This window comes from Euprymna scolopes, chromosome 43 (genome assembly GCF_053919585.1).
Source record: "Euprymna scolopes isolate OS-2025 chromosome 43, ASM5391958v1, whole genome shotgun sequence".
Classification (NCBI taxonomy): Eukaryota; Metazoa; Mollusca; class Cephalopoda; order Sepiida; family Sepiolidae; genus Euprymna; species Euprymna scolopes.
Window position 1 is genome coordinate 35,535,897 of NC_136524.1, and position 25,339 is coordinate 35,561,235.

Consider the following 25,339-nt stretch of genomic DNA (forward strand, 5'->3'; position numbering starts at 1 on the left):
TGGAAAGTGTTCGACTGAGCTTCAATCTATGGTCCCCCTTTGCCAAACTTTCACAAGAAACACTCGTCTAGCTGTAAACACTATCAATAATTCCCCCCACTCTTTATCTGTGCCTAAACCTAAACGTAGATTCCATGAACAAAGCTTCTTTCTTAGAACTGCACGCCTGTGGAATTGTCTTCCGTTTTCCTGCTTTCCGGCTGACTACAATATGGTTGTGTTCAAGTCTAAAGTAAATAAGTTCTTGATGAGCCGTTCCATATAGTTATCAAATTTACCAAATTTTCATTACTAATGATTACTATATTGTCCAATTTCTACTGTACACTCTTTAACCCTTATCCTTGAGTGGCCTCTGGACCTTGATAATGTGGTGATGCCTATGTAAAAAAAAAAAAAAAAAAAAATTTTACAAAATATATTAAAATAAATGGGAGTCTTTCTGAGTGCGGTTTTTAAATATATTTACAGAACTTTAATAACACTAATAATAATAATAATTATAATAAAAATGAAAAAAATAAAAAGAATGAACTATATTAATTACAAAACATTAGAAACTTAAAATTTCGGACGCTAAACTTACTTGTATTTAATTTGTCTTTATGGAGAAGCAAACAAATAGCAAATTTTTTTTTGTTTTGTTTTTTAATAAAAATGAAAATTATAAAAAGATTTGTATCTTGTGATACTACACTTCATCTTTATAAAAATAAAAGTCTCGATTGTTTATACTTGTGATTTTATTATGCATTAAAATTGCCTCGGTCTAGAAGGATTTCTCCTTTCACTGACCACCTATATACATCGCACTTTAAATAAATATTGAATTGTATTAAAAACGCACAAAGAAAGATAAACACACACACACACACACACACACACACACACACACACACACACACACACACACACACACACACACACACACACACACACACAATACATAAAAATTAATCTTGGTCGCAAAAATCTGAACAAGTCAGTTATTTTATATTTGTTTCTGCTATTAATAAGTTTCGTTTCATTTAATTTTTTTTAATTGTATTTTTTAATTGACATCATCCGAAATTCTCATTATTATTATTATTAATAATAATTATTAATTAATAATAATAATAATAATAATAATAATAATAATAATTTTATTAAAAAATTCTGTAAATATATAAAAAGAACTCACCTAGAAAGACACTCATTTATTTAAATATATTTTGTTTAAATGCGTTCGTTTTATTACTTACATTAAGAAGTTTTGTGCAAATAGAAAAGTTTTTTTTTTTTAATCCTTAAAAGTTTTGTAAATATTAAAGAAAATGTTTTGTAAATATATATTTTTTCTTTTAAATCTTAAAAAATTTGTAAATATATTTTTTAAAAAAATCTTGCTCGCGAACATTTGGACATGTCTGCTATTTGACGTGTTTACAAATGTCAAGGTCGAACAACCAGTGTCACTTGAAATGTGTGCCTATCTTTGTCGTCTGCTACCGGGGTATCTAATCTTTACTTGATCCTATCATTCTCTTTCTTTTTCTTTTTTTCTTCATAATTGTTTTTCGTCTTCTTTTTCTTGTCCATGGTAATCATTTTTTTCTTTTTTCATTTTTCTTTCATTTTTTTCTTCATATTTTTCATTCTTCTTTGATATTCTTTTATATTTATTCTAACAGTGTCAAAAGGATCTCATTTTTGGATTATTTAAGAACACAGTCGATTGCAATTGAAGACTAAAGTAAAAAAAAAAAAAATAAATAAATAATAGTCCTCCCCTACCCTAATATAAAAAATTGCTTTAAAAAAAAAAAAAAAAAGCAAAACAAAACAAAAACAAAAAAAACATGCTGCCATCAAAAAATATTAGAAAAGTGCGGGCAAGTTCAGCCGAAGGAAAACTACAAACCCATCCAATGACTTACAGACATACAATTGACACTAAATCGACGAGAGGCGCAAATGCGGATACGAGTGCTGGTTCTTCTCACCAAAAAAAGGAAAAAATAATTAACTTAAAAAATGACGAAGATAAAGTGGAGTTAGAAGATTTACGGTTCACCATATCCGACACAGTCTTAATCGACAAGAGAATCACCTTGGATTACATCACCAAACAGAGGAAAAAAAAGGCTATAAGACCAAAATCCAAGGTATGTATAACAATAAAAACAAAAGGAACAATAAAGTACAAATAATAGTTGAAAATATATATATATATATATATATATATATATATATATATATATATATATTTATATATATATATATATATATGTATATATATATATATATACATAAGAACAAGTAGTTAATAAAACATATTAAAAAACACTTTGAAAAAGAGTGAAAAACATATTTAATTTCAAAAAGGAAGCATAAAATAAGTGGATAGTCCTTAATCCGTGGAGTTTCGAAGAAATAATTTCCTTCTCATCAGAGGGTAGGATTTAGCAAAATGCGGGATCGGATTTTGCTTGCAAAAGTATTTGATGAAACTAGAAGTAAGTCATAGATCTTACTTGGTAACAAATAGTGGAGGAGAGGGAATTTATATATATATATATATATATATATATATATATATATATATATATATATATATATATATATATATACCAGCTGTACCCGGCCACACGTTGCTGTGGCTCAGTTTGTTAAAATGGAACACATTCCTCATAAAAAATTGCATTTTGTATTGTTTATTTATTTTATTATTTTTGCAATTTTTTTTTTTTATCAATAAAAGTTGTTTTTTCCCTAAGAGAAGGTGAATTATTTACCATAAATTGTTAGGTGAAATTTTTTTTTTTTTTTTTTTTTCAGGAAAACTTGCACTTTTTTTTTTTAAAAGAAAGTTGGCAGTAAACATTTCTTTTTGAAAACAGAATTTTTATTATAAAAAGAAAAAATGAATGCTTTATATGAGCACTGTAAATAGTTAGGTGAAAGTAGAGAAAAGTTAGATTTTTTTTCAAGAGAATGTACAAATTTGTTTTGTCAATAGATGTTAAGAAAATAAACAGAAAAAATACTCCCATCATTAATTAATTATGCAAAAAAAAACAAATAAAATGTTGATTTAGTGTTTCAACATTTGAACAACGCTCAACTGAATCCGGTGATTGCCGGTCGAACCCTAAACTAATTGGAATCCGGTGCGGTGGGAGGGGTAAATTCTGCATGAGTACCATTCTTTTTAATTTTGTATTTTGTTCAATTTTTTGTGTGGGCTTTTAGCGCTAGCAAACTAACAAATTTAACCAAAATGCAAAAAATTCAACAATTAAATAATTTTAATAAGTGCCCAGCTTCTAATACAAATCCTAGTAAATCAATCCCCCTTATTGGAAACACTGAAGGGAAGGACGAAACCAAATTATTGTCAGTATATTTGGGAGAGGTTCTATAGGTGTATCAGAAAGTGGCCATTAAAAATGATGATCAGAACCTTAATAATTCAACTTACTATTTTTTTAAGCTTATAACTACTTGAAAATATAATTCAAACCCCAATTTTTTTTTCAATTAAAGGAGCAAAGACCAAATGGGGAGGGGTGTCAGCTCTTTAACTGGAGTTATCTCCCTTTGGCATTTGTAAAATTCAAACAATTTTTTTTAAATCCCAGATGGCTGCCTTCAACACGCTCTCATAAAAACGTGTTTTTTCCGCTGTAAAAAAAACAAAAAAAACACTACTTGATGAAATTAAGTGAAATTTAATCTGTTTTAATCTTTTTTTTTAATTGTGCTTCTCCCAAACAAATACAATCAAAAGATTAACATTCAACAATTGTACCTTATATATAAAACACGAAATATTTAAAAAAAATATATATATATATATATATATATTAACGAAAGAGAAATAATTCCATTTTTAAATGAAAAATGTCAGTTTGGTATATAAAAGTTCCGTTTAGTGATGTCATGTGATGGCATGCGGTGTGAAATAATTGTACTCAAATAAAAAAAAATGGCCCATACATACAAAGAAAACCACCTATTTATTATAGAAAAAATAAGTATAATGTTATAATTAAAAAGAGATATATAAAAACCCGCATGGGTACAGTAAACATATGATACTAAAATGCCGAAGCAGTCTTTCCAGTGATTATTTAGACTATTAATTATGAACGAACCAAGAGTTACATTTATATATATATATATATATATATATATATATATATATATATATATATATATATATATATATATATGGTTTAATCCTTGGCTTGGGAGAGGTGCTAGTCTAGCGGTACTGATGAGTTGTGATACAACGAAACAGGACTGTATGTCGATGACTATAAATATTTAAAGCCCCCCCCTCTTTGGGTAGAGCACTGTCGTAAGTTAACTCACCCGCTACTTAATTGGCTGAAAAAAATGCGACGCTTGCTCTTTGTTTATAAATAAAGTGATTAGAGCACTGTACAAGTGGTGGACGGATGTTTGTTTAAATAGACATTTGGCGAGATTATTTACGGGGCTGCTCCCGTAGGTCGATTGGTAGAACTGCTGACTGTCAACGCGATGATTCTGGGTTCAATCCTCGGCTTGGGAGAGGTGCTAGTCTAGCGGCACTGATGAGTTGTGATACAACAAAACAGGACTGTATGTCGATGACTACAAATATATATATATGATGATTGCAACGTCTTGTCAGACGAGTGCCACTCCCTCAGGCACTGAAAGTCCATGAGCCGAAAATGACTTTAGTCCTGCTGGCAAAATTCACACGCTCAAACAAACATGACACTGAAGATGGTCATTAGTATACATACATGCATGCATACATACATATATACACATATACACATACACACATACATATAATGCACATATATGCATACATACATACACAATACATAATACACATACATATACATACATAAACCTACACAAGACGGTCAATGGCATACATACATATCTATATATAAATGCAAATATACATATATATATACATACACACATACTTATCTGTAAGCATATATACATACACAATGTATAATACACATACATACATATACATACACACGCATACATACACATGTACATACATATAAATACACACACACATATACAAATACATACACACATATATATACATATACACATATGTACACATATGCACATATATATATACATACACTTACCTACATATACATGCACACATACAGAAACATGCACATACATACATACACATATGCATGCATACACATATGCATGCATACATATACATACATGCACACATGCATATATACACATACACACACATGCACATATGCACATACACACACATGCATATATACACATACATACAAGCAATATATATATACGTATATACATACACACATACATATATACATATACACATATACATACATATACATATAGATATACACACATATACATACACCTGTACATGAACATACATACACCTATACATACATATATACATATAATGATGGCAGATCAATTAATACATGCTTCCAGCATTTCAGGCCTACACGCATCACAACTTTTCCATGGCTGAGGGAGTATCTATACACAGATGATGTTACAGAGTTTTTTGTACGACAGCTAAATCTCTCTCTCAGTTCAAAATGTTGACATCCAGCAACCAGCAAGAGCAAGATAGCCAACAACAAGTCAAACTGCAGACCAGCTTAATGCGGGTACTGGTCGCCCGCTTTATGTTTTTTTGTTTTTTTTTTAATCCAAGATTTGCTTCTCCTAGAGGGGTGGCCTTCACCACGGCTTACAGGAGCCCTCTCCACCCCACATACACATGACAATAAACACATGCGTACATACAGATGTACGCCAACATATGCATGCATGTGCACACACATGCAACCATAATCATGTAGAGGCACACATATACACACATACATACATATGTCTATACATACGTACACACATATATACATGTAAAATACACATGCAGGAACATTCCAAAAGTCATACATATTAAGTGATCAGCGGCTGGACCGTTTTTGTCCCTTTTCCTTCCTGATCTTTTTCCTCCTTTCTTTTTTTCTTAAATTAAAAGTTTGTTTTAGACTCACACATATGCAGTACATGATAATGATTATGATCATGTTGACAAATTCACACATAATTTTCCAAATAACTCAACATACGAATCGACGAAAAACAACAGTCCAATTAATATGATTTACAGACGCTTGGACTTTTTTTTAATAAAAACTTTGTTTTAGACTCACACATATGCAGTACATGATAATGATTATGATGATGTTGACAAATTCACACATGATTTTCCAAATAACTCAACGTACGAATCGACGAAAAACAACAGTCCAATTAATATGATTTACAGATGCTTGGATTTTTTTTTTTTTTATATATAGTAAATTATAAAATATATATGGCAATTAAGCTACACAGAATATTCCACGTTTCATCCACGCTAGGATTCATCATATATATCGGGTTTCGATCCTGGCATGAGGTAGTTGCCTGTCTACCCGCATTGACGAGCTGTGATACAGCGAAACAGTACTGTATGTGGATGACTATAACACTCCTTATCTTGAGTTGAGCATATTGGAAAGTGATACATGATATACCATTAGCGTATTAAGCGATGCTTTTTGTGTAAACAAATCAAGCTTAGGTATTCGGACGATGTCAAAACATCGTTAATTCACTGCTCGCACAGCAGCTGCTGATTGGCGTAATGTGTCAAAGCCTTGACTGTCGTACGGGTGGTGGGGTTTTGATCCTGGCATACACACATACATACATACATACATTTTCGCTTTTATATATATAGATTTCTCTTTGTTTATCTGTATGTCCGTTTCACCTTTTCATAGAAACTGCTAGGCTAATATGACTGAAGTATTATATGGACCTTTGTGTGCAGCAAACTAAGTATTATGGTATCCGTTCAATGCCCAGTAAGGGACTAATAGGGTTAAGAGGGAGTAGACACCACAATACCACATTTACTCTAGAAGTTTGACATAAAGTACTCATACCAAGCCAACGACCTATAACTTTTGCCCGTTTTTAATTTAGTTATTATATAATTATGTAATTAAATCTAGAACAATTAAAAATGAAATTATTTTTAATTAAAAACATAAAAAATTAATTTATTATAGCAAATCCATTTTTATTAACTATTTTTATCATTAACAGTTATTAAAAATATAAAAATTAATAAAAAAAAAAAATTATCAATTAATTTAATGCTTTAAAAAATATGATTTTGCCTTTTATTCAATTTGCAGATTGAAAGTCGGTTGACTAAAAAAATTGTGCAAGAACTCGGCAAAGGATTCAAGTTGTCAAAAACGAAACCGGTTTTGGAAATCAGATTAGAAGAATTCCGGTCCATTTTACGAAATTTATTGGGTTCTACAACGAATGTAAGTAAATCTTTGTTTCTAGATGTTGACATAGCATCTCCTATTACTGGCTGTTTCCATCAGTCATACTCACTTAATTTTTACCCTTGTAGAATTAAGAGTATCATTCTAATATTTAATCACAACTTCATTGATTATCTTTGTTAGTATTGTCGCACAATGCACTGTGCGGAAACACTTGCAGGTGTTGACTTGTCAACGGTAGCAGAGGCCGGATGGACTCGTTGATGGAATCACAGGTTAAAGTCGTTGACATTGCAGGTGCATTGAGAAACTCGACTCTGATATAAACAAAAGCGGGCAGTTTGTCGGCAGAAGGAGAAAAAGACAGACACGCACCTGGTTGTTGAAACGCCGCTCGATTGTTTCGACCACCGTCAACTGCCCCTCACCTCTGTTCCACGTCGTCGCTAAGTTTTTCTCGTACTATATGCAAACAGTGATTTTAGTAGTTGCAGCATTTTGAAAAAAGAATAAAGACGTTTATTTTTCTATAAGTTGTTTCGCATCTGTTTTTGGCCAGAGAGTGCTGGGGAACGCATCAGTATGATTGTCAAGAAAAAGAGAAGAGGATTAGTCATGCAAAGAGTTATATTTGGACGTTGATGAAAGAGAGAGTTCATGGATGCATGTTGAAGTTAGTAGAAGCGTGCGTCATGAAACATTAGAGAATCCCATGAGAAGATAAACCAGTTTGTGTGTGCACCACATTCAAGTCCGTGTGCAGCATTAGCCATGTTGGCTTGCTTGCCTTCTTGTCAACCCAGGGCCAAAGACCCGGGCTTAGTTGCACCTTAACAGCAGAGTGTGTGGTCAAGCAAGAGCCAAGAAGAAAAACGGGAATTTGCAGTGGTTTTAATCTTTTATAAATTTAGTCATGTGGTCAACTTGCCTGAATGATGGTCTTTGATTGGACAAGACAGAAAGGAAGTTGTCTGCTACAAGCAATCAGCAACGATGTTATAAAACAAAGATTCAAAATCTTAAGTCTCGAGTATAAGCTGTTGATGCTGCTGCTGCTGATGCTGCTGCTGCACTCTTAACATTACCCCTTAACGCTGACCTTGAAAGCTGAGGAGATTGATTAAGCTGCTGCTGCTACTTGTTTGTTTGTTTGTTGATCATCATTAATGATGATGATAATTTTTGTTGCCATTCGTTTCCCCGATATCTTTCTATTAGGAATTCTTTCTGGAAAGATATCAGGTAATTACTGGAGGGACCACATGAAGGTTGCCAACATTCTTAAGTGAAAGTGTTTCTGTGGAACGAACTGGATTTGAACTTGGTACATCAAGGTTGTCAGCCGCCATCACCTTCCTGCTGATGCTGCTGTTCTTTTCATTCATGATGATCTTGTTGTCACTTGTTTCCACCATATCTTTCTGTTATGCTGATGCTGCTTGTTTGTTTGTTTTTTCTCAAGTTACCAAACTGAAACGCAAATATGCTTTGTTGGGAAAGGAGATGTTTTAGTCTGATTGAGCTGCTATCTTTGTCACTTTATAAATAACCGAACCGTTCTTCCATTTCTATTCAGCATACGAAGTTAGCAGTGCAGAAATGAAAAGGTCAAAATATCGTTTGACATCAGTTATGTGAAGATATACATATAATAATTGAAAGTTGTATATATATATATATATATATATATATATATATATATATATATATATATATATATATTCTGTGGAAATATTTTTATTCACTTATATTTCCTTTTTATAAATAAATGTAATTACGGAGCATATTATGAATAAATGACAAATGTCTATATTCAAAATTTCATGATGTTTACCATCTTACAATTTATTCCTTTAATTCAGTTGACATTTACAATTCTTGACAGTATCTGTTTCGTAGCACAAAATCATTCAATTAATTATTATTATATCAATCAATGAATCTATTTTGCCCTTAACTCATCAGAAGAAATAACAACTATCAATCCACCAAAAGGAAATAAAATGCCTTTGGGCATGATTAAAAAATCCATAAATTGGAAGAGAAGCTGCAATTACCTTATTATTTGCTTACATATGCCATTTTGAACTTTAAAAACATCATTAATAAATTGAATTAGGGAATTAAGAATAAATAAAATTGAATGCAAATTGAAATGGTCGATACTAGGAAGTGCTAATAAATAATCTCCGAATAAGTCTGGCCGATGTAACCTTTGCAATCAAGAATCTTATCACATAATAATATCTAAAGTTAACCTTCTTAATAAACGCCAGGAAGTAATTCGAAACTGTTTACATAGATCTAAGTATATATTGTCTCGACTAAAACCTGATTAGAAACATAGATTAAGTTAAATTAAATTAACAAAGCATGAAAAATTTAATTTTTATTTATAGAGATTACTGTATCAAATAAAATATATTATTAGCATATAAAGTTAAATAAACTGGAAGTAGTAAATCAAAATAATCCAAATAAATTGCCCAAATGTAATATCATAATGATAACAAAAATTACCACTATATATATATATATATATATATATATATATATATATATATATATATATATATATATATATATATATATATAATTATTTTTTACTATAATAATTAAATAAGTAAATTCTTGGTACAGCAAAATGGAAGGAGAAATTTCAGAGGAAACATAATTTAATTTAAATAAAAAGATCAAAGAAACAAAAAAAAACCGGCAGGTGGAATTGTTAAAATTTCCTTAAGGCCTTATCGTCTGACCCTCTAAGAGGAAACGTCAGAATGATAAATTAAAAGCTAAGAATCGAATGAGGAAAGAGGGAAATTGGTTTCAGTTGGAATATAACTTAGAATAATTAGAATATATATATATATATATATATACACTTAATTATAGTTTTGGGGAAAAGAATTCCAGCAGAGTGCTTTATTTTAAGGGAAAAAATTGCAAAATAAGAACGTAATATTTATATTTTATTTTCACAAGTTTAGATAAGATAGCCCATCAGTACGGCTGGTTTCAAACCTGATAGTAGGGAACCATTTTAGTACCCAATATCAAGCTCTCGATATTCGATCTACCTCATTTCTGATGAAGAGAACTTGATATTGGGAACCAAAACGGTTCCTTATTGTCAAGTTTAAAACCGACGTTATCAACGACTTATCTTATCTAAAATTCTGAAAATAAATAAATCCTTGACTGTCATTTGGGAGGTCATGTTTCGATCCTGGCTTGAGGCAGTTGCCTGTCTAGCCGCACTGATGAGCTGTGAAACAGCAAAACAGTACTGTATGTGGATGACTATATATATATATATATATATATATATAAAGTTAGATGAAAGATAAAGAGAAGTGGTTCATCAATGCACACAAAAGAAAGTTGAAATGGGATTGTTAATCAAGGTGTGACAGTAACTGGGACAGATATGTTTGCCTTACTTTCTATACCTTTGTTCTTTTGATTTTTACTTCCTAACACTTTGTGCGGGGGTGGGGGTGATATCGATAGTATCACATTAATATTCCAAATGTAAATCTACTCATAATTCCATGCATGCATTAATTTATTTAGGTTTAAAGTAAGGATAATATTTAATAGCAACTATTATTTTATTCACAGGATGATGAGATCGATGACCTTTTCAAGAAAATTGACTTCCACGCTTTCGGCATAATAACTTTGGATCAGTTTTGCACATACATTCTTCTCTGCCATGCCAAGATTTTACCAAAGATTGATGAATTTGTGTTGCCTGCAACGTCTGAAAAACTACCCCATGTGGAATCAGTTTGCAAGATGTCTGAGAATTTAAACGGGATTCTCATTACTTGTAGTGAGGTGAGTTTGAAGTATATTCCACTTCTTCTTTTTCTGATGCATGGAATATGAGCACATTCGGGTTCCTCCTCACTAAAACTAAAACATTGAAGAGCTACGAAGACGGGAATGATTCCATTAAAACGAGCGGCCTTTTGTGCTCCAGAATTTATTTTTCTACATAGTCAAAACCATTTTCAATGCACTTTTGCCAGCCTCTTTTGATGCATCAGTTGTAAAAATCTGGAGCACACTTTGTCACTCACATCACTGTTGGCACTCTGAAATCGACGAACCCATCTCCTAACTCTGCTAACATAAACTGCATCGGCTTCATAAACATTTAACAAGCGCTGGTGAATGTTGATCAGTTCAATTTTTTCTGCATGGAGGAATTCAATGACGCATCTTCGCTTTTGATGCATGTCCATGACAGGGGTTGCTTTCTTAGAGTCTCACACCGTCAATATCTGCAACAGAGAGATGAAGCTTTCAGGTCATGAATGCGCAAGTTCAGTCATTATAAAGATGTAATTTGCAATTTCCTCTGATCCATTCGGGTGCAATAAGAACAATAAGAAGCATTACTTTTTGAATGTTCCTCGCATGATTGGCTGGTAGACCAGCTTAAGAGATGGCAAAAGATACACTGAAAGCCGCATGCTTAAGGATATTACCAGCTCCGACCGCAAATGCTCTTTTATTAAGGCAACTTACTAGATTATTACTCGAATATTGCCACCAACACCACTCAGCTACTTTAAACACATACATCCCTTTCGCAGGACATATCATCTTCTTTTTTCTTTTTCTTCTGTAATGTGTTGGCCCTCAATTCTTGCATTGCAGAGATGATTTTAAAATATAGGAGATTATTAAAATTATCCCTCAAGAATTGTGAGGACCAGCTAACCTAACTTCTCGACTTATTCTCACAACACTGTTCGAGACGAGTGACATATGCCCATCGTAGCCCACTTGGGAATGCTGATCACCTTGTAATAATGGTTGATACCACTATAAACCATCAACCCCTCAAAACAAAGTGCTGTTACTCAAAACAATGAGATATTACGAACAAATTCTTCTGAGTTGGCTGGTTGGTTGTTTTTGTTTTACGGCATATCAACCCTTTTTCAGATTATTTAATGCCGAATCTAGTGATTTTGAGGAACGATTTTTTAATGGGGTATATTTGTTTTTTTAAGTCGGATTCTATTTAACCCATAGTTGGGACCCTAACAGGTACTACCACTCCAGGTCAGAGTGGACCTGGGAGCAATAGCAATTAAATCCTTCTGAGATCTCATTCTCAACAGTTGCCCGCTAGTGTACATGTGACAGCAAAAATATAAAAAAAATATAAAACATATCTCCTCCTCTGCCTCCTCCTCATACTACTACTATTACTACATTTTTTTTTAACCATAATCTCAATTTTCTTCCTACTCCCATGCATTGCTGAATAATGGCTTCGTTGAGATATAAGATACTCACAGGTGTGAGAAGTTTTCTAGCCTATTAGAAGGAGCCTATCTTTTTTTGCAGCAGACTTGCCACCGTCTTCTATGTATTAATTCCAATCCATATCGCCCGTGACTGTTAGGTGGAAGGGTTTACATATTGGACGCTCAAGAAGGGTAATATAGAAAACTGGGTCGTATGAGTGGTTACTAGCAGAGAACAAACTTATTGGCATTCCCTGGTAGCTGATTGGCAATAAGCCCCCTCCCGTCATCAAAGTGGCCGGTAATGCTTGGAAGGATTAACCCCCTAGGATAGAGCTTGACCATACCTCATTTCAAGAAAGGGAAGCAATGTCTGTTGACGACGGGATAGGTTGCAACAATGATACCAAAATGAACCAAGGTTAGTAACGGCAGCTGACAAATATCTAATTAACTTATGTGTCCCCGTTGCTACAAGATCAGGCTGTCCGAAGATATCGGCCTCCTGACCTAACATGCACTAAACATTAATGTTATCACGTTTCTGAATTTTTGGAGATGAGGACTGGTTATTCATATTGTTTGGATCCATTGGACTACTGTTCTCATCCTTAGTGTCATTTTCACATTTCTATCGATATAACCTCTGCCTTCTTCAGGTGTATTTTGTCGAACTTGGGAATGTCTGTTGAACTCGGGAATTAGGACAGAATTTTGAATGAAACCCTTTATTTACTTAACAGGGGTAGCATGCTCTTGTTCCATCAGCCATGACTGGTTAGAGGTCCTCAGTAATTCGCATTTGTATTCTTTCGGTCGCCCATATGTAAATGTGGAAAACTATATAAAGGTGAGACGTGTCGTTCATTAAAAGGATGGTTAGAAGAACGTTGAAAAGCTGTAGCACACTGTGAATAACAAGGACCCGTGGCGCAGTGGTTAGACTACTTGGAAAAATCAATCGTGAAAGTGATATTCTCCTGAGTGGCTTCCGGGCCTTGATAAGTGGTGATCACTGTGTAAAAAAAAAAAAAAAAAAAAAAAAAAAGGTTGAATATTCAATTCTCAGCGAGGACCTCTATCCAGTCATGGCTGATGGAACATAAACATGCTATAAATAAAAGGTTCCGCTCCAAATTCCATCCAAATTTCAGAGTTTGACAGAAACATTCCCGAGTTTGACAAGATACACCTGAAGAAGGTCATAGGTTATATCAACTGAAACGTTATGAAAATGATACTCAAGATGAGAACAGTAGTCTGAAGAATCCAAATAATATGATTGAATCATGTTCTGCAAAGCTCAAAAGAAAAAACAACATTCCTTGAAAAGAAGCAATCAAACCAAACATCATGAACAATTATTTTAAGATATAAAAAAAAAAACTTGAAGCATAAAACCTTTTTTCTAAAATTACCGGATTCAATATTAAATAAATCAGAAAGGGTTGATATTCTGAAAAACAAAACAACCAAACCAAATCAAACTAAATCAAACCAAACCCACCTGTCCATACATTAGGATCACCTTGTAGAATGTCCAGTTTATCATTCCTACCCACCCCCAGTTTTTTTTCAGTTTTTATTTTTACAATTTAATTTATGTGAAAAGTTGAGTTTTTATAAAAACTATTTGGTGAATGTTTACAATGTATACCCCCTTCCCTAGCTCACACAAAAACAAATCTTTAAAAAATATTTAGAGGATGAAAACCTTGAGAGAAAAACTTTGAAACCAAAAGGATCAGTTTATGTCAAACTTACATCAAAAAAGTAATAACTAAATTTGATTTAAAAAAAGTCTGTTATATTCTGAAAGTTTATGTCAAACTTACACAGAAAAAGTAATAACTAAATTTGATTAAAAAAAGTCTGTTAATATTCCAAAAGTTTATATCAAACTTACATAAAAAGATTAATAACTAAATTTGATTAAAAAAAGTCTGCTATATTCCGAAAATTTAGGGTTTAACTGATAATATCCCAAATATCAAAGATCATCATCATCATATCACATGAACCCGGAGATTCTATTGTTGGCATTGGTTTCCCTGATATTTTTCTAGTCAGAATAATTCTAGAAAGTCATCAGGTACTTATGGGAGGGACCATATGAGGGTTGCCAAGTGAGTTTTATGGAACAAAGTGAATTTGAACTTGGAACACCCAGGTCGTCAGTCCATGTCATTAACCATTTGACTACTGTCATCTTGTGATGAGAAAAAGACCGAAAACAGTAAAACACACAGAACTACCTAACTGAGACATGATGAGGACATTTGTTGAACGTAAATAATATTGCTGGGACCATTAATCGGTATCACAATTGGGAATCAAAAATATTGGAACTTTTGGGGGTATCAGAATCAGCAAATATGTGCAAATATTTTTTGAGTGTTTTTTATTTGTTTGTGCTCAAAATTTAATTTTGCATGGCTCATATTTAATGTTGAAATGATAAATATTTATTGATTTTTAACTATCAATAAAACGAAAATCAAAAGCTCACCCATCTCATAATTGTATTTTTATGCTTGCGAAAATATATGCAGTTATCACATGGGTTTTGACGTTAATCCAATTCCTCTTCACAAAAAAAAAACAAAAAAAAACACTACATTTGTAACGTAGTGTGGATGTGCATATGTAAATACATGCGAAAGGACTTCACCAGTACAGAAAAAAGATTATAAAAAAAAAAAAGAAAGAAACTGATTATGTGAGAGACGAGGAGCACGGAATGAGATCACGCTCGAAATCACGTGGGTGACGTCACGGCTGTAACAATGCGGAAATAAGTGTCATTGTTACAAAGGAAAAAGTGAGTTGGAGTTCTTTCCTGTTCTTGGTCTCCTTTTTGACTAAATCTGGACACAACGTGTGTTGATCCACGGACAACAACACATATTTAGAAATTTAAAAAGAATCAGAATTGGTAATTGTTAGGGAGGCTGAAAAAAAGAATATTTGAATCGTCCCAGCATTAGTAAATGACTACAAATACCTGGGCATTCTGGAATAAAATGAAGAAAAAGCAAAAGAGATAAATTGGTGCAAAGAACTTGGGACTAAAAGTCATACATGAGGAGTAAAGAGGAGTAAAGAGGAGTAAAGAGGAGTGTAAAAAAAAAAAACACTCGAAATACATTTTGTACTTTCCATAAACTGGAAAGAAAGAAGAATTCGAATAAAGTTAATGAATTTGCACAACAGGAACGTGCAGAGACGCAAAGAGCAGGGGGGGGGGGCTATGCTTGGGGTACCCAAGCACCTGCCCCTGTTACTCCTGTTTTAAAATTGTCCTTTTCAAAGAAATGTATTACACCTTTGTACCCTACCGACACGGTGTTCCTCGCTATATTTTTGCTATTTTTTTTCACTTGAGCACCTGACCTGAAAAAGTTCTTTGCACATCACTGTTGCACAACACACTTCGCCAAAGGATGATACTGACTTACATTACTCCTCATGATGTCAGCAAATTGGTCAATTCCTGAGTTTCAATTGGTCGCTTGATACCTGCTTGCAAAAAGAGATTGCTGCTCTGATGAAGATCGCAGACGTCGAAGGTTTCAGGTCCGTCATATTACCGCTCTCCCCATGTTGTGGAAGATCAAAGAGAGGAACCGTCCAAAATTGATCATCAAAATTATACCACTGAGGAGCAAAGATCATTTTCAAGCATAAAGAAATAAATAACAATTAATTACTCTTACGTCTGGTAGGCAGTTGGTGAGCAAAAAGGAATCACTTGGTTACAAATCTACTAGGTGATGCCCTTTTTTCTTCTCTCTGCTTTCCCACAGAAGAGACGTTGCGAGCCTGTCTCTGCTCTACCATCATTTTCATGATAAGTATTCAATTGAGCTCCAATCCCTTCGCCAATCTTTCACAAAAAATACCCGTCTAGCCAAAATCACTATCAATAATTTCCCCCACTCTCTATCAGTGCCCAAACCTAAATGTAGATTCCATGAACAAAGCCTCTTTCCTAGAAGTTCCCACCTGTGGAACTCTGTTCCACTGCTCTGCTTTCCAGCTGACTACAATATTGTCTGTCATCTTCAACTCCAATGTAAACAAGTTCTTATTGAACCGTTCTCGTAAATAATCTGATTATATGAAATTTCCCTCACAAACGATTACTACGCTACTGTTCTAATGACTTCCATACACTCACATTAATCCTTATCCTTGAGTGGCTTCTGGGCATTAATATGTGGCGATCCTTTTGTAAAACAAAAGAAAAAATTGTAGCTGATTATATTGTGACAAGAATCCAGCAAAGCAATCTGTGACTGCCCGATCCCCACTAGACCCATTATCTCTGTCTTAGGAGGAGAAGGTTCTCTTTTACTCTGTTTCCTTTGAGGAAAACTGATGAAGAACAGGAAATAATTAATGAAAAAAATATTTATGACAACCCTAAGAAATATGACAAACTGGAAAGCCCCAGGCCACAATGGAACACATGGATGCTGATAAAAAAAACAAACAAAAAAAACATGATTCTATGAGTCTACATGAAAGACTGACACAAAAACTGAAAAAAATGTGTCTACAAAATAAATGTGCCAGAGTGGATGGCCAAAGGAAGAATGACAAAATGGTAAGAATCTCAAATAAGCACCGATCAATATTCTGTTTACCAATTATGGTACAACTAAGAGAACAGATCTATCACTCTCTCAAAAATCATGAACTTCCTGAAAGGCTGATCACCACAGCAAAAGATACTGTCAAAATGAAGAAGCAGCAAAACCAAAAACAAAAAGACAAGAAAATAAAAATAAAAAGAGAAATAGCCATGTGCACGTTTCATAAGAAGAGAAGAAAATCATGAAAACACCTGGATATGGCTAAGAAAAGGACACTTCAACAGCTACTGACAGCTGTGCAGAGTTCTTGAGCATGTGGTACAGTGGGGAAAGAGGTGGCTGGTTACCTTTAATGCATCTAAGACCAAGCTCCTATCTCTACATCATAAACGCTCTGATCCCCATCTGGCATCAATTGAAATGGATGGCTCTCGTCTAAGGGAGGCCCCAGGATTTGATAAGCTCCTGGGTTTGACCTTTACACCTGATCTTAAATGGAACACATACATCAAGTCTGTGGCCAAGGTCGCTGGGAAAATGGTGGGATCCTTCTACCGCTCCAGAAGATATCTCAGTACTGATGCAATTCTCTATATAAGAGCCAAGTACGTCCAAAGATGGAGTACTGTTGCCACATCTGGGCGGGGGCTGCAAAAAACAGCCTATCCTGCCTTGACGGAGTGCAAAATAGACTCTTTGGCTTGGTGGGGGATACCCTTTTCTCTTCCCTGCAACCTCTTTCCCACAGAAGAGACGTTGCGAGCCTGTCCTTGTTTTATCGTTACTTCCATGGCAGGTGCTCGTCTGAGCTCCATTCTTTGGTCCCTCCTCGCCAATCTTTCTCAAAAAACACCCGACTAGCTGAAACCACTATCAATAATTTTCCCCACTCCCTATCTGTGCCTAAATCAAAACGTAGATAACATGAACAAAGCTTCTTTCTTAGAACTGCACGCCTGTGGAACTCTGTTCCGCTTGCCTGTTTCCCTCCCGACTTCAACCTGGATGTCTTCAAGTCCAACACAAACAAATTCCTGATGACCCCCCCCCAAGTAATGACACCTTATTAGTTCTCCAATACTATTGCTACACTATCCCTTTGATTACTGTACACACAATAACCCTTATCCCTGAGTGGCCATTGGGCCTTGATAAGTGGTGAACTCCATGTAAAAAAAAAAAAAAAGAACTAACCACATTAAAGGTAAAATAGATAAAACCCAGGAAAACAGTAAGTGAGGACTCTGTTGACAAAGAGACGAAATGGTAAATGCTGCAAACTATCCCCCCCTCCCCCCCCCAAAAAATAGAAGAGCTACAGATACAACTGCACGGTGAAAGCAGTATACCGGAACCTCTGCAAATGACTGCATTTTGAACATGCAGACAAATAGTGCAGACAGAAACTGGAGACAGATTGAAAAAGTCAGTGCTCCAGAGAAGGAGCCATCTGCAAAAGATGCCTGTGCAGTTCCATCAGGATTCCCAGCAGGGCGCCTCAGACGATTAGCAATAAACTAACCCTTTTGTAGCAGACAAACTTGCAACAAGCATAGTTGCAGGAGTTAATTCTCACGGCTGGAGATTTGAAATCCATTTTCTTCCTAGCTTGCCTAATCACAAGCCAGGTCCCAGTCACGTGACCGAATATGTAAAACTTGAAATCAGCAACACTCCTCCTCGTTTTCTCTCTGCTGGCTGGCAGCAAACACCGCCTGGGGTTTTGGGCCGAGGCTAACATGAGTACCACAAGCCAACATGGCTATTGTCAAAACTTGCTTCCATGTGCACTTCACATACATACTCTTTCCTACCACAAGCCACTAACCCTTTGCCCCTGTCTCTACTATTGGATGCATGCTCCTACAACACGTATACACTGAACACTTTTCTTTCTCTTTCTATAAGCTTGTCAGATATCTAATCTACATCACAGGACTCTTTAATCCTTTGTCCACAACACATGGTATACGCACAAACTTTCTTTTCAAACTATAGGACTACTCACGTCAATACATAGACTAGATATACACTTAATACCTTTCCCTTTCTTTCTCCATTAACTAGCTTAGCTTAGCTTATTTATGTTGCAGAACTGTCTAATTCTTTATTCCAACTACTATTGACTACAAACACGTGTAAACCGAACTATTCTCTCCGTCAACAAGCCGGCATAATATTAAATCTATCTTTACACACAAGAACACTTCCAGCTACTAAGCCGTTTCTCTCTTGTACATGCTACTAACAAAGATGACATTAAAGTTGTTTTTTTTAATATAAAATGAAACTCCATTTCATTGTCTCTTACTGTATACCTTCTCAAAGAGAGAAAGCAAAACCTTGGAGGGTGGACCTCCTAGAACTACACAGAACCAGCATCACATCACAACCAACAGAGACCATATCATTACATGAATGCTCTAATCTCTTGATTTTGGGGTCGAGGATAAAAATTCCTATGAAGTCTCCTTGTTCTGCACAAACTGTCCAGATTTAATTTTCCTCTGAGGTTATAAGAATTAAACCTGTCTTTAAGACTTTTAGGGCTCACATTACACATCCCTTATATTATTCTCTTATGATTTCTCATGCAGCATATCTATAGAGGGAATTTTGGACACAATGGAATTATCAATGTTTGGTTTGGTAGCTTTGTTTTATGGCATATCAACACTTTTGGGGGTCATTTAATGTTGAACTTTGATAGAAGTGTTAGCTTCAATTTCTTGGTATTTTCAAATATTTATAAACTAGCAAGCTATATGGTTATTGTCCAGAATTTTCCCATAATAAAAATTAAAGAAAAATCTGTATGATGTACACGCCCGTGACGAAACGAAAATATCATATTCCTAAAATCACATAAATTGATCAAGTAGTTTTATTTTTAAATAAGAAAATCAACAGAGCACAGATCATTACAGGAATGGTCTGATCTCTGTTGATTTTTGGGCCGATGATAAAAATACTGGGCTTAGTTGGCTGAGGACACTACTATACATTGAGTACAATATAATATATAATAATCGATAAAGAATTTACTCTATAATAATACATATGAAATTTGCATAAATTAAAATATTATATTTAAGCGTATTTTACGACTGGGCGAGGCGTCTGCGTCTTTGCTAGTAAACAATTAAAAATATATTAGTGGTATATATTATATATTAGATGTTATGATATATTAGCTCTAAGCTACCAGTTATTTTGTGCATGGTGGTTAAATGCTAGAGCAAGGGAAATGTAAGTTCTCTTTGATATCTAATTTGTTTTGAAATTTTGCAGAGATCTGAAGGCTTTTTTTGTGCTGTTCTTATTTTGAATTTTTTTTTTTTTTTTTGTTCTTTTAGGTTTTTTTTGTTGCTTTTGTTGTTGTTTTTTGTTCTTTTATTTTTCATATTTATTTATTTATTTTTTTCACAAAGGAGCCACTTCTTATCAAGGTCTAGGGTCCACTCGAGTATAAGGGTTAATGAGTGTACGATAGTCATTGGGATAATAGTGTAGTAATTGTTAGTTGTGGAAATTTGATAAATTGGATTATTCAAGGGGACGGATCATCAATAATTTGTTTACGTTGGACTTGAAGACGACCATATTGCAGTCAGCTCGAAAGCATGCAAATAGAACAGAGTTCCACAAGTTCTAAGAAAGAAACTTTGTCCATGGAATTCATGTTTATGTTTAGGCACAGATAAAGAGTAGGGGAAATTATTGCTAGTGGTTTCAGCTAGAGGAGTGATTTTCGTAAAAGTTTTGAAAGGAGGACCACATATTTGAGCTCAGACGAGCACTTACTATGAAAATAATTATAGAGCAGAGACAGGCTGTTCAAAATGATATAAAAAAAATGTGTTGCTGGGGGAGGGGTTTAAAAAAAAGAAGAAAAATGTATATTTTTTTCTTGTTGGCTTTCATGTGTTCTTGTGAAATTTTTACATCATCATTCCAAAGGATGCACAGTCCCCCTTCCCCCACTTCTCATCTCCACCTCACTTTCTGCTTTAACAAATACTGGCATAGATTTAAACAAAACAGGATATAAAAAAAAAAAAAAATGCATATTAATGTTAACCTTTTGTTTTATTTCATTTCTCAGCAAGGAATGTTTTGTTTCTGGACACCAAAATTAAGGTTGCTAAACAAAAAGAGAATGGTAAGTAAAAGTTTCATTCAAATTTTTTTTTTTTACATGGAAGTTACTGCTTATCAAGACCTGAAGGCCAATCAAGGATAAGGGTTAATGAATGTAAGATGATAGTGTAGTAATCGTTAATGGTGTAAATTGAGCAGAATTTGATTATTTATGGGGCCGGCTCAACCAGAACTTGTTTACATTGAATTTGAAGACTACCATGTTGTATTAAACTGGGAAGCAAGCCAGCAGAACAATGTTCCACAAGCGGGCAGTTCTGGGAAAGAAGCTTTGTTCATGGAATCTGCGTTTAGATTTAGGTACTGATAGAGAGTTGGGGAAATCGTTTGTAGCTAGTCGAGTGTGTTTTGTGAAAGTTTGGCAAGAGGGAACCATATATTGGAGTTCAGTCGAGCACTTGGACTGAAAATAACGATAGAAATTGATTCAAATTGATTACACAAATTTCTTTCTTTCTTTATTTTTTTTAACTCTTTTTCACCCCAAACAAGCCATATTGTTACTTGGAATGCAAGAGACTATTACTTGGGATTGTGTCTAACAGGGAACTCTGGGAAGTTGAGCAGCAAGATGTCTGTTCACATTATATTTAAACTTCTGCAGGCTGATACAGCCAGGGAAGCAGGAAACAGGGAGGGAATTCCAAAGTTTAGCAATCTGAGGGAAGAAACTATTAGCATCTAGGGACCTTGATAGTAAAGGGGTGGCATTTTACTGCGTGTCAGGTTAGTCAGGATTATGTGCGTCAAGGTTGGTTGGTTGGTTGGTTGTTTTTGTTTTACGGCATATCAACCTTTTTCAGGTTATTTAATACCGAATCTAGTTATTTTGAGGAACGATTTTTAATGGAGTATATTTTTTTTTTTTAAGTCAGATTCTATTTAACCCATAGTTGGGACCCTAACAGGTACTACCACTCCGGGTCAGAGTGGACCTGGGAGCAATGGCAATTAAAGGGTGGCTCCACACTCCCCAAAGCCCGCAAGGTGGGGCCTCACCATCGGATATAGTTTTAGGTCATATCCAGGACCTGTGCGTCAAGGGGAGGGGCCACAAATGCTGTGAGTTCATCAGAGCGCATTCCATTTAAGTATTTGTAAAGCAGGCACAGAGATACAATACTGTGGCGATGAAGCAGAGGTTAGAGCTTGATCGATATTATGGGACCTATTAGATTTGAGATTCTTTTTGGACCCTAAGAGTGAAAGACTAGTAATGGATGCAGCAGCCTAGATGTGGCAACAATAATTCATGCATGGGTGAACTGTGGTTTTGTAAAGATATAGGATCTTCTTCTTCTTCTTCTTCTTCTTCTTCTTCTTCTTCTCTTTTCTCTATAATAAAGTAAAGTTGATGTTTCTCCTACTGCTTTGACTATTTTCAACCAGAAACTTTATATTTCACTATTCACTCAGGGCATTTCCTAATTTGTGTTTTAAGAAAATATATGTACATTTCGTCTTCTTTCAAAATTTCCTGGGTACTTGTGCAGAATTTTAACCAGATGTAACTAACTGGCCGCTCGGCTTTGTTCGGCTTTGCTTGGAGCATAACGTCAACTGCCGGCTTTTGCCGAGCATTGCTGATTATCAAAGCATAACAACACAACTCAAGAAAAATACTGAAGAAAACACTTAAATATAATAAAATCACCAGAAAAGATAACAATGGAAACAGCGACCTACCATAATAATTTCTGTTTTATTTTTGTAACAAATTTATTTTAAGTGAAAAAATAAACTAGTTGAATTTTTTTTCAACCATTCTTTTCGGGAGTGGGGGTGGGGGTGGAGGTAAAAAAAAAAAAATTTGAACAAAATTAATAAAAAAATTTTTTTGTGTTTTTCATATATTTTTTTTACCCAAAAGTAAAAAAAAAAAAAAAAAAGAACTTTTTATGTATTTTTCGTGCATTTTTTTATTTTTGCATTAAAAAAAATTGTAACTAATGTAAAGTAAACTTTTTTTTTTGTTATTTCTTTCTTTTCATGAACAAATTTTTCCTGTGGGGTGAGACTAGGCAACCAGTTTTTCTTTTCTTTTTTTTTTTTTAATTAAATTAATTAAATTTTTATATTAAAATTAAATTAAATTAAGATATTCCCTTGGAAACAGAAGTATCATTTCCAAGTTTCTGTCTCCACATAAACTCAAAAAGATAACTTCGAGGAACCCCTGGTTAGTCCAGCATTCTTTTTTATTCTGTTGTTTGGCTTCCTTCCACATCTGCTTCTTGTGAAACAACCGGCGTCTGCAACTGTTGATTCAAGGTGGGGATATTCATCTTGTATAAAGTTGTTGGGAACGGGCGTTGGAGGGTGTGTTGTTTACTTAATTTATTGATTTTTTTTTCCTTTTAATATTTTCCTCGAAGATCGTCTGTTCCTTTGAAGCGCATTAATTTGCTGATTGGTGTCCTATGTCAGATTATAGACAAATCGAAGCGCCTGACTGATGTTCCGAACAGACGGTTAGTTACGTTTGGTTCAAGTTTTGCACAAGCACCTTTTCTTGCATTCATTCTGGAATAGCTGCTTCTTCTAACTACATATTCCATAAAAAAAGGTTGCAGAGATTTTTACTCTCCTACAATTATCTATTCCCACATCCCTCACATTTAAAAAAAAAATTCAATCAAAAGTGTATTATACTGATCTAATTAATTAAAAAACAAAAGAAAATTATTACATTAGATATTGTCTCTTTAAGACTATTATCATCTTGTTTCTCATCCAGCCATTCTTTCAATTTACCCGGTGCCCCCAAACTTATATTTAATCTGAAAACTTATCTATATATGTGTATATATATATATACTTTTTCTTACAGGGCGAGAGTTTAGAGAGACGCACCCCGAAATGGATAACAGATTTTCTGGTGATGCCCAAATATAATAAATTAATGATCGGCACAGGGTAAATAGAACAAATCAAAATTTTTTTTATCCAATTATTAGACCAAATCGTAGTGGACATCAAAAAGGTTATTAGTAACCGATATCAACTGAGCCAGTTGTAACAACTTTATATTCAATGCTAACAATTTAATTTGGACATTTTAAAAAGCAAGTAGAAATGAGGTATCAGTTTTTGATGGGGTAGTTGGAAGACACCGATGTAATTGTGAGTACAATCACTGAATATTGCGTCTGAACTACAGCACATACAACTTAAGATCCAGCTGATTAGTGCAGACATACACCTGGCTGGAAAATAAATGTCCGGTAATTTGATGCAAAAATCATTGCAAAGATCACCTGTAAAGGTCATCTACAGAGGGAAATACACCTGTTGCTAAACAAAAAACCCCAATAAAATGGATAGATGTGTGGGAACATGATGAGAATTAGCAGCGAACCGGATGTTAACGCATCCACCATGAGAGACAAAATGAAAAATCGTCTTTTACACATGGCTCCACGCATCGCTTCCGCTTGGGAAGAAAAAAATAAGATAACCACAAAATAATTATCGCCCAATGGCAGAGCTCCGCGCCTAAAATAAACACCTCAAATATCATAGTCACTAGGAGCCAGTTTGCCACTATAAAACGAGGGTTTTTAGGGAACCAGGAGAGAGGAGGAAAAGGAAGACAAAGACGCCGGGCTGCTAGCTGCTGATGAAAAAGTCACTCGCTTTCCAGTTACAAGCCAGGACATGCATCACCGACAGCAGGATGACCGGCCTATCCTTACTCTCTCCATCGTCCAAAAGATAAGTTACATTTTATGAACATTCATTCCTTGTCAATTCATACATACCTACAAACAGTTTACGAACATTCATTCCTTGTCAATTCATACATACCTACAAACATTTTACGAACATTCATTCCTTGTCAATTCATACATACCTACAAACATTTTACGAACATTCATCTCCTTTGTTAAATCACATTCCATCCTAAGAACACTTTGCCTCTCCTAATACAAGTTGTTGGTAGTAA

The 25,339-nt window shown here is 34.4% G+C and overlaps 1 protein-coding gene across 2 annotated transcripts in view; it reads left to right on the forward strand.

Moving 5' to 3' along the window:
- Positions 1-25,339, forward strand: part of LOC145268284 (cilia- and flagella-associated protein 337-like) — a 177,131-nt gene that overhangs the window by 3,496 nt on the left and 148,296 nt on the right. For both annotated transcript variants that reach the window (XM_080123688.1, XM_080123687.1), the window contains exons 2-6: positions 1,674-2,147; positions 7,263-7,400; positions 10,989-11,207; positions 21,338-21,394; positions 24,224-24,309. In XM_080123688.1, coding sequence (XP_079979814.1) covers positions 1,842-2,147; positions 7,263-7,400; positions 10,989-11,207; positions 21,338-21,394; positions 24,224-24,309 — 806 coding nt within the window. In that variant the 5' untranslated portion in view covers positions 1,674-1,841. The remainder of the gene's footprint in view (positions 1-1,673; positions 2,148-7,262; positions 7,401-10,988; positions 11,208-21,337; positions 21,395-24,223; positions 24,310-25,339) is intronic.